The following is a 12,348-nucleotide window of genomic DNA, read 5'->3' as shown; positions in this document are numbered from 1 at the left end:
ACAGATGGACAGACAGACAGTCAACAAAGTGATCCTATGAGTTCCGTTTTTTCTTTTGAGGTACGGAACCCTAAAAATTGTGTAGAAATAAAGACTAGTCGTTGGCAAAACTATAACTTACTTGTAGCTAGTGCCAGTGCGGGGATGTGGCTCTGGTTTGCAGCGGTATATGGTGGGGTCTCGCAAACAGCCGTTTGTCGACTGCATATCAATCTTGGCCCGCACACAGTTACGTACTCCCACTTCACTACCTTTCTTCATCTCTTCCCATAGCTGTAGGTTCTTCTCCACAGCTGATATGGTATCAAATTGAAAAGATTATAAACATGATCCTTATTTATCCAGGAAAAAATGGCATATATTATCAGTGTGTATTTGTAATTAAATAGTACCTTACAAAGTTACAGGTACATAAGGTTAGCTCCACATTAGACAATTAAATAAGTAGCGATTGTGTGAAACAACAATATTATGAATAGTATCACAATACACAATAGCAACTTACAATTGCTCCTATTCTTGCTCTCAATCTTCTGTTCTCGCTCGTTCTTCATCTGTTCTGGAGGTGTATCGTCGACAAATGCTTTGCCCTCCTTAATAAGCTTCTCACACAAGTTTTGCATCAGGTCAAAGTACTGAGACGTATGTGTGAATATATCCGGCTTGATCTCTAACATCTCTACATCTTCCAGGATCACCTACATCAATACATCAACACATAGTACTATTCCTGGCAGGAAAGATTGTACATCAAACTTTAAAGAGATAACAACGTATTTTAGCACAGTTGGTTTTGCTAGAAAATAAGTTCTGAAGGGAATTCGGGATCCCAGAGAAAATAATCACTTCCCAATAGGATCACTTTGTTGTCAGTGTGCATTTCAAGGCCCATCAAGAAAATCAAAAATTATAGGGATGTTCCCGTCGACCTAGAATCATGATATTTGGCAAGTAGCAATGTCTTGTAACAGACCCTAAAAAAATTAAGAATCCATGAAAATGGGTATTTTGTCATACTTTTTCAAAATCAGCATTCTCCTTAGCAGGGTTGGTGTCATCAAATCTCATAATAAGTTTTCCTTCAAATGCTTGTTGATAGTACTGATTGAGCAAAGCCGCTTTAGCATGCCCAATGTGAAGGTATCTGGAAAAGACAAAAATAAACATCAGTGCTAATATGGTTGTTGGTTGTTTTTTTTTTAATTTATAGACTAGCGCTTGGCGGTAATCAGACCTGTGGCGGGGGAGATACACTTGCCACCAGGTGACATGCAGTTATTGTGTTAATCTCAGTTTTATATAATCACTCAGCATTACTAATTAACCCCTATAAGTTTTTTAGTAACAATTTTAAGCATTTTATGAAAGTTATGTATAAAGATTATATATTCCATAAAAAAATAGTTTTTAGAAACTACAATACGAAAACTTACCCTGATGCCTCAGGTGGGAAACGCACAACTACTTTGCCCATTTCAGCGTGGGGCAGGTCAATGAACTTGCCTTCCTGTAGCCTACCAGATACAACATCTTTGGCAACTGGAGATCTCCTGTAAGACATTACATTACAATCAGAAAAACTATGAGTCGGACTTGCAAACGAAGGTTTTTGTACCATCTTACAAGATATAACACTTTTATGTGCAAGACTGCAAGTAAATAACGGACAGCGCCATCTATATGTGGTTTAATTAAGTAACTGTTTAAATACACTTTAATTTTTTGTGATGTTACCACAAAATTGATTTTGGATTTTTCCTTCACTAATACTTGTGCTGTAAGACTGTTACCATTTACTTTTCATGATTCTAGGTCAACAGGAAGTACCATATAGGTTTTGATTCTCTTTTCTTGACAGATATGACAGACAGACAGTCAGACAGATCAGATCCTATAAGGGTTCCTTTTTCTGTTTGAGGTGCAGAACTCTAAAAAAATACCAAATTGAGAACCTCTTCCCTTTGGAAGTTGGTTAGACTTATTAAGCAAATGATTTGAATCAACAATGTGAATGCAGTTGGTAAAATAATAATTGCTTTGCTCAGTCTTAGCTCAGTATCTGCTATTATAATCTTTATAGTAGTATTTTAAAAACAAGATAATTTATATAATACCAATGTAGATATTGTATGACACACTATAACGGTATTATGTATATGTATGTATGTATTATAGGTGTTAAGACATTTCTGTATACAGTACCTTTGAGAAGCCTTGGAAAGGTTGTCAAGAACATCATTAGGCAGTTCCTTTAATGCTTTAGAAACTGCATCATGGGCTTCCACAAGTTTGAACCATCGCTGAACATTGTTTAGTGAATGTGATTCAAGTATTTCCTTGTACTTGGTTGATGCTGAATAAAAATTTAATTGTGATATTAGAAAATTTAATCACTCATTTGTAGTTTCTTAATTTGAGTTAATGTATCCCCTACAACTTAACATTCTATATTATCATGATATCAAACTTGTTGAATTCCCAAAGTTTGTTTGGTAGGATATACACAAATTTTCTGCACTCTACAAGGAATGTTTTACATTGTACAGCTGTTTGCTCTGATCCCCCTCATGCCACTTTCTACAAATGCATTTAATGCGAATATGACCTCAGTGCATTCAAAAATTCTGGAGTCACTTCAGCCACTGATCTTGCATAGAATACTATTAATATTGCATCATTTTCATCAAAGTTATAAATTATTTTATACTCTTAATATTGAAAAGATTAGATTTAAATACTAAACTAATGATCTATGAACTCTTAACTAGTATTAAATAATAATTACCATATAAAACACTGAACACAGCTAAATCAGAAACTGACAAGGATTCTCCCACTAAATAAGTCAATGGACCAAGAATTTTGTCTAAATATTCCAATGATTTTTGAAGATCCTCTTCCAGAATAAGGCTAAAGGACAACCAATGATTCATAGTGAGCCTCTGGAGTGGCCCATCCATTTTATTGAAGGCATTTTCAAGTATTCTTATTAAGTCATTGCTAGTTCCATATGGCACCGATTTCTTCGAGTTTGGCAGTGCAACCGAGGATTCTCCACTCCATACGATCTCTACATTCTTTACCAACGACCTATAAAGCTCTGCAGCAAGCAGACCACCTAAAATTAGATAGAAAATATTATTTTAAGTCAGGCCTTTTTATTAACCATTTTGGGACTAAATTATGTATAAAAAAATAATACCAAGTGGTGGATTCGATTTGTTAACAAGGATTTTCATGTTGCGATGGTTTTCTGCAGTTTAATAATTTATTTTCGGGTTTTAATTGAAAAAATTCATATAGCCGGAAATCGCACACGATGTAAAGAACTGCCAAATTGACAATTACTGTCGTGTCAAATTCAAATTGACATTAAATTAGCGTTTAAAAATAGCGTGGAAATAGCCATAGATTCAGAGATCAAAATAATATTCATTGAGATATATAGTATATCTATATTCAAAAAAAAGAAAAAAGATTTAGCGAGAAGTTGACCTGACGACTCGCCGACAACCTTGCATATGCGTTGCATATTTTCATAGAGTATTGGTATGGATGTAAGTATCTATTTATTTTTACTCTTAGGCCTTAGAGAAGTGATATCCAGGGCCGTAAAAAAAATATAAAAAAATCAATATTACTCTTTGGTCTTTTTATTTTGTCTGTGTTCTTGGTTCTTGTCTGGACTTCGTCTGTGGTGGCGTTTGCTGGCGCGCGTGTTGTGACTTTTTGGAGTGTTTTTTTCCACAACGCGCGCGCCGGCGGACGCCACCACAGACGAAGTCCCCCAAAGCCCATACTTGTACACATAGTTTCCCTAAACTTGTACTTAATTATCTGCAAACTTGACATTGGCTAATCAGTGTAAAGCCAGACGAGAGAAAAAAAAAAAAATGGTTCTTGTCTGTGGTTCTTGTTTTGTTTACAAAATCGATTTAAAAATTTTGCAATAATTTTCAAATCTCGTTTTACATTTATACATTTAGGATAAAATCAATGTAAAACGAATAAAACCTTCAAAATGAATTAAAGATCTGTTATGCATGGCTCTAAATGGATTGAATTACGACCCCAATGTTTTAAATTTCACTAAATTGTGTGTACGTGTGAGTAGGACTGGAAGAGAACCGAAAACCTAGGTATGAAACTCAACATATTCCAAGTTAAATCTCGGAAATACTTTGCCTAAAATATTAGGACTTTGGAATATAAAATATTCCAAAGTTCTAGAGGCTCTTTAGAGTTGTACATAAAATTAGTTTGATTTGTATTTATTTCATACTATACTGAAAATATTTTACTAATATAAACGAATGTATCAGTTTCAGCTAAGTAACAATGAAGAGACAGAATGTACGCACATTATCACTTGTGGTATGCACTTTCACCTATTTACTGATCGGAGCTGCTGTTTTTGATTCCTTAGAATCAGACACTGAGAGCAAGAGATGGGAGGTATTATCAGGTAACATGACCAACATATGTACGTAGTAGATCAATTATAAATGCGATAGTATGTCAGTTTGATAGCTTTTCATGCCCATTTGTTCAACCAATTCAGACATTGCTAATTTGGTACAGAGATTGCTTGCAGTTGTGGGCATTGTGCATCTAATTAAAAATATTTTAAAAATAGCACAATACAAATAGACAACTTTTTGTCAAAATTCTTATGCAATTTTTAAAAACCATAATAAAGGCTCACAAAGTTGTGGGCATCATCTAGTTAATAATAATTGAATTATTGTAAGAATTATTTGTGTTTCTGCTTTCAAGCCTAATGGTGTAGCCTGTTTTGTTGTCCGAGACCTATTTTTATCCAAAAATGCCTGGCTTTAAGTTGTGTTGTATGATTTTTTAAATATTTTTTCAATTTTAATTTTTTTAGACATAGGCTGAATGCATTCATCCTTTACCTGTTGACTGTGCAATGGCAGGACCACTGAGTAGGTAAATAAAACAAAATAAAACCTTTATTGATATCTTTTAGTAATTAATTTACTAACCTAGAACATATATTCCTAATATCTTATTTTTATTACAACCAAATACTTAACACAAATTGAATCAATTTATATCCTTGACTCTCTGTTAAACTTTCCGTTTAAAAAAGTTATAATCTTTTCTTGGTTCATAGACATAATAAAAACCAGCCAAGTTGGAGTTGAACTTGCACAGTAAGAGTTCAGTACCATTGTACAAGATATTTTATGGTGTTGCATGGCGGCTATTTTGAAATTGACCATCTTGATTATTTTATTGGTGATTGTTGAAGTGGACAGACAGACAGCAGAGGCCCGCAGCATAAGTAGCAGAGCTTGTCCATAAATATAACCTCAGAGAACTACCTAATAATATGATAGAGAAAGTGATCATAGAGAACAAGCCTTGTAACAGTTCCCATATTTGTAGAGCTTCTAAACAAATTGAATATTTTTTCTGTTGAAAAACAAAATGTATATTTTTTGTAAAAAAAATTAATATTTTTCTGTTAAAAAAATTATAAGTAAGCTATTCTTGTTCGCAGACATAAAAAATGGGCTTGTCCGTAAATACAACATAACCCCAGAGGACTACCACATGATAGAGATAGTGATCATAGAAAACAAGCCGCACAAGGCTGGCCCACAGTGGAAGTTTGCTGGTGCATTCTATTTTGCCACTGTTGTTCTGGCGATGATTGGTTATGGACATTCCACTCCTGTTACTGTTGGTGGGAAGGCATTCTGTATGGCATATGCAATGGTGAGACTAAGTTTTTACATTATTTAAGAAAGTTATATTATTACATTAAAAGCCACAAATTTTTGTTTGTAATTGAGAAATTGACTTATTTTGATTATATTGATTATTTCTATTTGCCCAGCTTTAATATAAACAAAACTTTATACTTGCATTGTGTATAGGAACTAAAAGTTACGCAAATGAACCTGAGATCTCGGCAAAATCAGATAAAGTAAAAAAAAAAAACCGGCCAAGTGCCAGTTAAAACACATTTTAATTTTTTTTTTCTGTGTTTTCTACAAATTCACGGTTTTCAAAATTATTCCTTTACTTGTGATATAAGACCTACCTACCTGCCAAATTTCATGATTCTAGGTCAACAGGAAGTACCCTATCGGTTTCTTGACAGACATGACGGACAGACAGACAGACAGACAACAAAGTGATCCTATTAAGGGTTCCGTTTTCCTTTTGAGGTACGGAACCCTAAAAATGAGAACTAAAGGTGTGACGCGAGAGCTCAGTGATTTTTCAACTTGTGACAACTGATACCTTCCCGCACCACTTCTCTACCGCAGGAACTCACTCAGTTATGTGCTGTACCCATAAACTAAATTTTTTTTTCAATTCTTTTTGCAAAGAGTAAAAAAAAGAGTCATGGCATTATGATTATTCTTTTTATTTTCAGGTAGGAATTCCTCTCGGTTTAGTGATGTTCCAGAGTATCGGCGAACGTCTCAACAAGTTCGCGTCCGTGGTCATCCGGCGAGCCAAGTGTTACTTGCGCTGTAACACCACCGAGGCTACGGAGATGAATCTCATGTTTGCTACAGGGATGCTGTCCTCGATTATCATAACAACTGGTATAAATCCCAATAAAAAGTAATAATTAATGACGCATTTTATATCTAGATCTAGTTTATAGGCCTAGGGACGACATAGCTTCTATTCAATGTGAAAGCAAAGGGATTCGAAAATTTTTGTATGGAGGCTTTTTGAACAATTCGCCATTTAGATTGTTTTTTTTCAAAATCGTGTCGCATAATGAAACATCTTAAATATTTTTGAATTCTGAGGTCTACCTCAGAATTCAAAAAATTCCAAGTTTTTTGTATCTATACAAAAAACTTGGAATCGTTTTTCGTTTTTGAATCATGTGAAGGTTATCTCCATATCATGACACTTTAAGATTTTATGTAATATGACCTCTTTTGTTCATTTGTATGTCCCGAATCAGTATTTTCAACTTTCAAAGTAAGATTACCATACCAAGTGGGGTGTCACATGAAAGGATTTTACCTGTAGATTCTAAAAGATTTTTATTTATTTTTACGCATAATAGTTTTTGATTTATCGTGCAAAATTATCGAAAAAATACGTAGTACAAAACCCTCGGTGCGCGAATCTGACTCACACTTGGCCGGTTTTAGCATAGTTCAAGACTTGGAGAGTGACATAGGCTACTTTTATCCTGGAAAATAAACGGTTCCTAAGAGATTTTAAGAACTCAAATTCATGCGGATGAAGTTGCTAGTAAGAGAAAAAATCGGCCAAGTGCAAGTCAGATTCACACGATACAGTTTTTTTGTGATGTATCGACAACACCAATTCACGTTTTTGTGATTTTTTCCTGTTCCTGATTGTTTCATGATTCTAGGTCAACGGGAAGTACCCTATAGGTTTTCTTGACAGGTGACAGATGGATAGACAGACAGACAACAAAGTGTATAAGGGTTCCGTTTTTCCTTTTGAGGTACAGAACCCTAATATTAAATGAATTTGTAAATACATGGAAATAAAACATGCAGGTGCGGCCGTGTTCTCTCGCTACGAAGGATGGAGTTACTTTGATAGTTTCTACTATTGCTTCGTGACACTGACCACCATTGGATTCGGCGATTATGTCGCTTTGCAGGTATGTTACCATCAAGTAGAGTCACGAAAAATTATTAAAGGAAATGGTCAATCATAAATATTAACACTAATAAATAATAATATGTTCTCGTTGTCGCAACACATTCTTGACGATCTTTGCCTTTCTTCTTTCTGGGCTGGTTTTCGCACTTAAACGTTTCCGTATGTTGTGAGTGCGTTGCCGCTCCCCGCTAAAATCTTCACTTTCTTCCATTCTAGACGTGTCATTTGTATGTGATTACGTGATAGGTAGAGATATAGTAGAGAGAGAGAGAGATAGTAGATATTAACTTCTCTCCGTGGATGGAGTACAACTAAGTTAAGTTTTAAGTACTGTCTGTTAGTGAAAAGATGAATAAATAAAGACAATTTCATTCATTGATTCATAATATAATTCTCTTTATTTTCCAGAATGACCAAGCTCTAACAAGTAAGCCAGGATACGTAGCACTGAGCCTGGTGTTCATATTATTCGGGCTGGCAGTGGTCGCCGCTAGTATTAACCTGCTAGTCCTAAGGTTTATGACCATGTGAGTATGACTCGAGAATGTAGTGGGGTATTTTTCTGTGAATTATTTTGACTTGACTAGACTGGACCGGACCGGATCAGTCAGGTCCGATCTTCCGATCAGTCCAGTCATTTAATATGAAGAAGTCAAGTAAATTAAAAAGTTGATATCTTTTTTTTTTATAACTAAATGGGCTTACGGTTGACTGCAATCACACCAAGCAGGAAATGATGCAGCCTAAGGTGGAGCGCGCCTGCCCAGAAGGTGCTTACTGACTCTTCTTTCGAAGTTACCAATATTATAGCTAGCGGGGAAAACGCAAGCCAGAAAACCCAAAAAAGAGTAGTAGCCATGTCGATTATGACTAACATTCCCCTTTCATATTTTGTATTTAGTGGTGCAATAAAGTATATACATGATTTGCAGGCAAGCAGAGGAGAACGCTCGGGACGAGGATAAAGACAGTTGTAGGACAATGCTGCCCATCGACGGACACATGTTCGCGGGCCGCCAGCGCTCGCACGAGGACCAGGCCTCGGTAACGTACTTTACCAAAGACAATTTATCACGTTTATCTTTTTGTAAATTTAGACATAAAAAATCATATATATACAAGGTGCTAGATAATGTCTGTAACATCCCGCCAAGCTGAGGTCAGAACCGATGTGTAGATGTACCAAAAAATAATGAGCCTAGTAGCGTGATACTCCTGGGAGATATGAGGACTTGAGGAATTTGTTTAAAACTCCAATGAAACAACCCTGCAGACAGCTGATGGCGGAAATCAACCATGATGTGAGATAGCAGTCAAGGACTAACTTGTATTTTTTTAATAAAAAATAACGAGCCAACGAGCAGGCGGGTCACCTGATGTTAAGTGATTACCACCGCCCATGAACATTTGTATAAAAAAATTGTTTTAATAGGTGTGTTCATGCAACTGCCTCGGCAACAAGCAGTGCGAAGGCGGTGCGCTGCTGCCCGCCGCGCCCGCGCGCCCGCTGCGCGCACTCACGCGCCGCGCCTCGCTCGCGCCCGAACTCATCGAGCGGGCATCCGTGTAAACCTGCCCCAGTGTTGAGCCCTGTCCGCTCCTACCGAGCCATGTAAAAGGTCGTAGCTCACGTACACGACACCGCTTCCGCACGTTAAAAGAATAAACATTCAAATAGAGACATAGGCTGAGATCTATAGAGCGGACTTTGACATTGCTCAGACTTGTTAAAACGAGACAGCGTTATACTGCTGGCATAAATCTGTCTCGTTTAAACTGAAACTTAAGTCTAAGCAAAGTCAAAGTGCGCTCTATCGATTTCAACCTTTAAGTCGTGCTCTTTACATAAATTTTACAGTGTCAACATACAATCGCAAAGAGCGTGCAGCAAGCGAGTTTTTCTCAATCTAACCGCTTGATGGTTGACGTCTCGCTTACCGCGCGCTTCAAGTGAGCGGCTCTGCGTCTACAGCGTGCGGACCACTCGAGTTGTATCGTGCACGGCTGAGAGACGACGTACTGCTATTCGTCATCGCGTGGACAGCCAGCATTCTGAAAGCTGTTGGCGCGTGGGCAACTAGCGGTCACTTCGATTTGAGGCGGAGCCGTGCGGGTGTTGTGTGGGAACGGTGTCGTGTAAATGAGCTACGATCTTTAGTTTTTACTTCGGTCGGCAATCCTCACTGACTGCAAAATTTTTTTTACTTCCAAAATAACACATTCTTCCTTGAAACATGCCAAATATTTTTAAATACAGTATTATATCCCAATTATACCTATATTTATAATATTAAACTATTACGTATTGTAGCAGTGCCAACAGTGTACCTTTTAAACTTATGTTAAATTGTATGTAAAACGAATTTTGAATTATTTATAGCGTATGCTACACGCTCGATATTTATCGCTCGATATCACTCGATATTTATCGTGGGGTTCTCACGACACCTCACGACTTTTTTTTACCTAACTTGAAACTTACACTCAGGACCATGGTAGTTGGTACTTTATAGTAGGTATAACATATTTTGTTATAGACGTTATACATACTGCACATTCTAGTCAAACAGACGCACCTAAACTTTCCAGCTGTGATATGATTTGATCTTATTTTTTACATGATTATTATTATTGTTAATTTAGAGTTTAGTTAAGTATAACACGTGTAATTATATATATATAGTTAAGTAGGTATTTACTTACTTTTAATTTTTACTCTTTAATGTGCCAAATAGAACTTTTGCTAATAAACGTTGTTTTGAGTTAAATTTTCTGTTTTATTTTAGTAACCCTAGGGAGATTATATCACACCAAAAATATTCGAATGTTATCTCCGTGACAATGACCCAAAACTAATTACGGATTATTAGGGACCCTATCACTTAACTGTGTTGGATACACCTAATGAGTAAATAACTAATTAATACTCATCTTTAGAGCCGCCATATATAGGTAAGAATGGAGTTGGAAAGTTAGTCTCATTATTTTCTGTCACCCTGACCTTACATACAATGTATTTGAACAGGATATTATATTTTGGTTTATTTGTGATCTTCTCGTGCGCCGATTGTCTAGGATTCTTTTACCGTTCGTCGGAGACAGGTTTGAATGCGGTTAGAAAAGCACCGAGATGTGAGTATTAATGTATTTTTAACCCCCGACCCAAAAAGGGATGTTATAGGTTTGACGTGTGTCTGTGGCATCGTAGCTTCTAAACTAATGATCCGATTTTAATTTAGTTTTTTTTTTGGCTTGATCGAGTGTTCTTAGCTGTAATCCAAGAAAATCGGTTCAGCCGGTTGAAAGATATCAGCTCTTTTCTAGTATAGTCTGTATAGATTTCGGCGTTTATTAAGGGATCGTAGACGGGTTTTAGTTTTCAACTCTGTCTTGTAATTGAAATGAAGGGAACCTGCCGTGGCTGGGCTTGGGAGTCCGGTGTAACGGATGTCCGCCGCACGGCTGCGAAGACGACGAAGCGATCATACATGGATTCTGCTGCGGGTGCGCCTATGGACTTGGTAAGTAAATGATATTTTTTATCTGACGTAAGTAGATATACCTTGCAGTGGTGATTCTTTAATATACCCCAGTTTTACGATGATACACTTTTTTTTTGTTGACGCTGGGGAATGCATTTACGCATCCCCCCCGGAAGCTACCCAGCTAGCTGAGGGAGGGTATGTGGGACTCGCCGGCCGAGAGGCGACCGGAATTCCCACTAAACCCCAGCGGCGCTACTGCGCGTCGCCTGGCGACTGGGTCACGGGAACGCCGAAGCAAACAACCGCGACCCAGCCAGCGACTGCCGAGGCAGACCCTCCACCGGGGACCTACTCGCGAGGTCCCCCCATCGCACCTCCGGAGCGCACCAACGAAGTGCGCCCCCCCGACCCTGGGACCCAACGGGCGACATCCGCAGACCGGCTTAACCCACTGTGTTTGTGCCTATCACTTATTAATCATTATTTTCTTTAAAAAAAAATTTGAGTCAAGTTTATCATGCTTACTAATATTCCCCTTTCCCCTCCACTAAGCGTAGGTAAAGCTTGTTGCTAGGAGTATGTATGACAGTAGTGCAACGGGTGGGGTTTGAACCGGCAACCTTTTGACAACTTTTCAGTCCGCTCCTTGAAACGTTGAGCTATTGAGTAATTAGATAATATAATCTTGAAATCAACAAGTGTAAATTAAAAATTTATAACACCCCCGACAAGTGAAGGTTACAGTAACTAGAAAAAAGCTGATAATTTTCAAACGGCTGAACCGATTTTCTTGGATGATAGCTAAGAACACTCTCGATCACAAAACAAAAAAAAAACTAAATTAAAATCGGTTCATTAGTTTAGGCGCTACGATGCCACAGACAGATACACACGTCAAACTTATAACACCCCTCTTTTTGGGTCGGGGGTTAAAAAAAATCTGAGTGATGAGTCTTTTGTTCTCAATAGAAAGTAATTTTCTTAGTTTTGTTCATACTTAACTAGTTGTTTTTTAATTTTCATATTTTTTACAGATAGGGTGCCAGTCCTGTGTCCGGACTTTCTTCAATGTCCGCTCAACTTGCACGGACTCTGCCATGACTACGAATACATGATGCATTGTTGCTGTTAATATGATGAAGTATAGATACTTAATTAAATAAATTTTATCAAGAAAATCGTTATTTCACCTACCTACCTTTAAAATGATACCTATTAATTA

The 12,348-nt window shown here is 37.2% G+C and overlaps 3 protein-coding genes across 11 annotated transcripts in view; 2 read left to right on the top strand and 1 right to left on the bottom strand.

Annotated features, from left to right (window-relative positions):
• The window catches only part of LOC123874986 (bifunctional glutamate/proline--tRNA ligase), a 34,110-nt gene extending 30,769 nt beyond the window's left edge, over positions 1-3,341 (bottom strand). For all 5 annotated transcript variants that reach the window (XM_045920586.1, XM_045920587.1, XM_045920588.1 and 2 more), the window contains exons 1-7: positions 3,203-3,341; positions 2,786-3,118; positions 2,203-2,353; positions 1,434-1,550; positions 1,018-1,144; positions 506-698; positions 122-293 (exon numbers count right to left, since the gene is read on the bottom strand). In XM_045920586.1, coding sequence (XP_045776542.1) covers positions 122-293; positions 506-698; positions 1,018-1,144; positions 1,434-1,550; positions 2,203-2,353; positions 2,786-3,118; positions 3,203-3,239 — 1,130 coding nt within the window. In that variant the 5' untranslated portion in view covers positions 3,240-3,341. The remainder of the gene's footprint in view (positions 1-121; positions 294-505; positions 699-1,017; positions 1,145-1,433; positions 1,551-2,202; positions 2,354-2,785; positions 3,119-3,202) is intronic.
• Positions 3,342-3,902: 561 nt separating this feature from the next.
• On the top strand, positions 3,903-9,354 carry LOC123874991 (two pore potassium channel protein sup-9-like). Of its 5 annotated transcripts, none has more exons than XM_045920602.1 (8): positions 3,903-4,096; positions 4,329-4,465; positions 5,528-5,745; positions 6,413-6,587; positions 7,533-7,639; positions 8,050-8,168; positions 8,574-8,685; positions 9,074-9,354. In XM_045920602.1, exons 2-8 carry the CDS (start codon positions 4,339-4,341, stop codon positions 9,209-9,211), a joined length of 996 nt encoding a protein of 331 aa, XP_045776558.1. In that variant the 5' UTR covers positions 3,903-4,096; positions 4,329-4,338; the 3' UTR covers positions 9,212-9,354. The 5 variants fall into 5 exon arrangements, with proteins under 5 accessions (XP_045776558.1, XP_045776557.1, XP_045776559.1 ...); XM_045920601.1 differs by having other exon boundaries at positions 3,903-4,139; positions 4,323-4,465; XM_045920603.1 differs by lacking the exon at positions 3,903-4,096 and adding an exon at positions 4,128-4,139.
• Positions 9,355-10,510: 1,156 nt separating this feature from the next.
• LOC123874999 lies at positions 10,511-12,292 on the top strand. The gene is made up of 3 exons (XM_045920615.1): positions 10,511-10,773; positions 11,049-11,162; positions 12,161-12,292. Exons 1-3 carry the CDS (start codon positions 10,653-10,655, stop codon positions 12,256-12,258), a joined length of 333 nt encoding a protein of 110 aa, XP_045776571.1. The 5' UTR covers positions 10,511-10,652; the 3' UTR covers positions 12,259-12,292.
• Positions 12,293-12,348: the final 56 nt, after the last annotated feature.

The sequence above is a fragment of the Maniola jurtina genome, chromosome 19, assembly GCF_905333055.1.
Source record: "Maniola jurtina chromosome 19, ilManJurt1.1, whole genome shotgun sequence".
In the NCBI taxonomy this organism is placed as follows: domain Eukaryota; kingdom Metazoa; phylum Arthropoda; class Insecta; order Lepidoptera; family Nymphalidae; genus Maniola; species Maniola jurtina.
The sequence above is the reverse complement of the archived record's forward strand: the minus strand, read 5'-3'. Positions and strand labels throughout refer to the sequence as shown.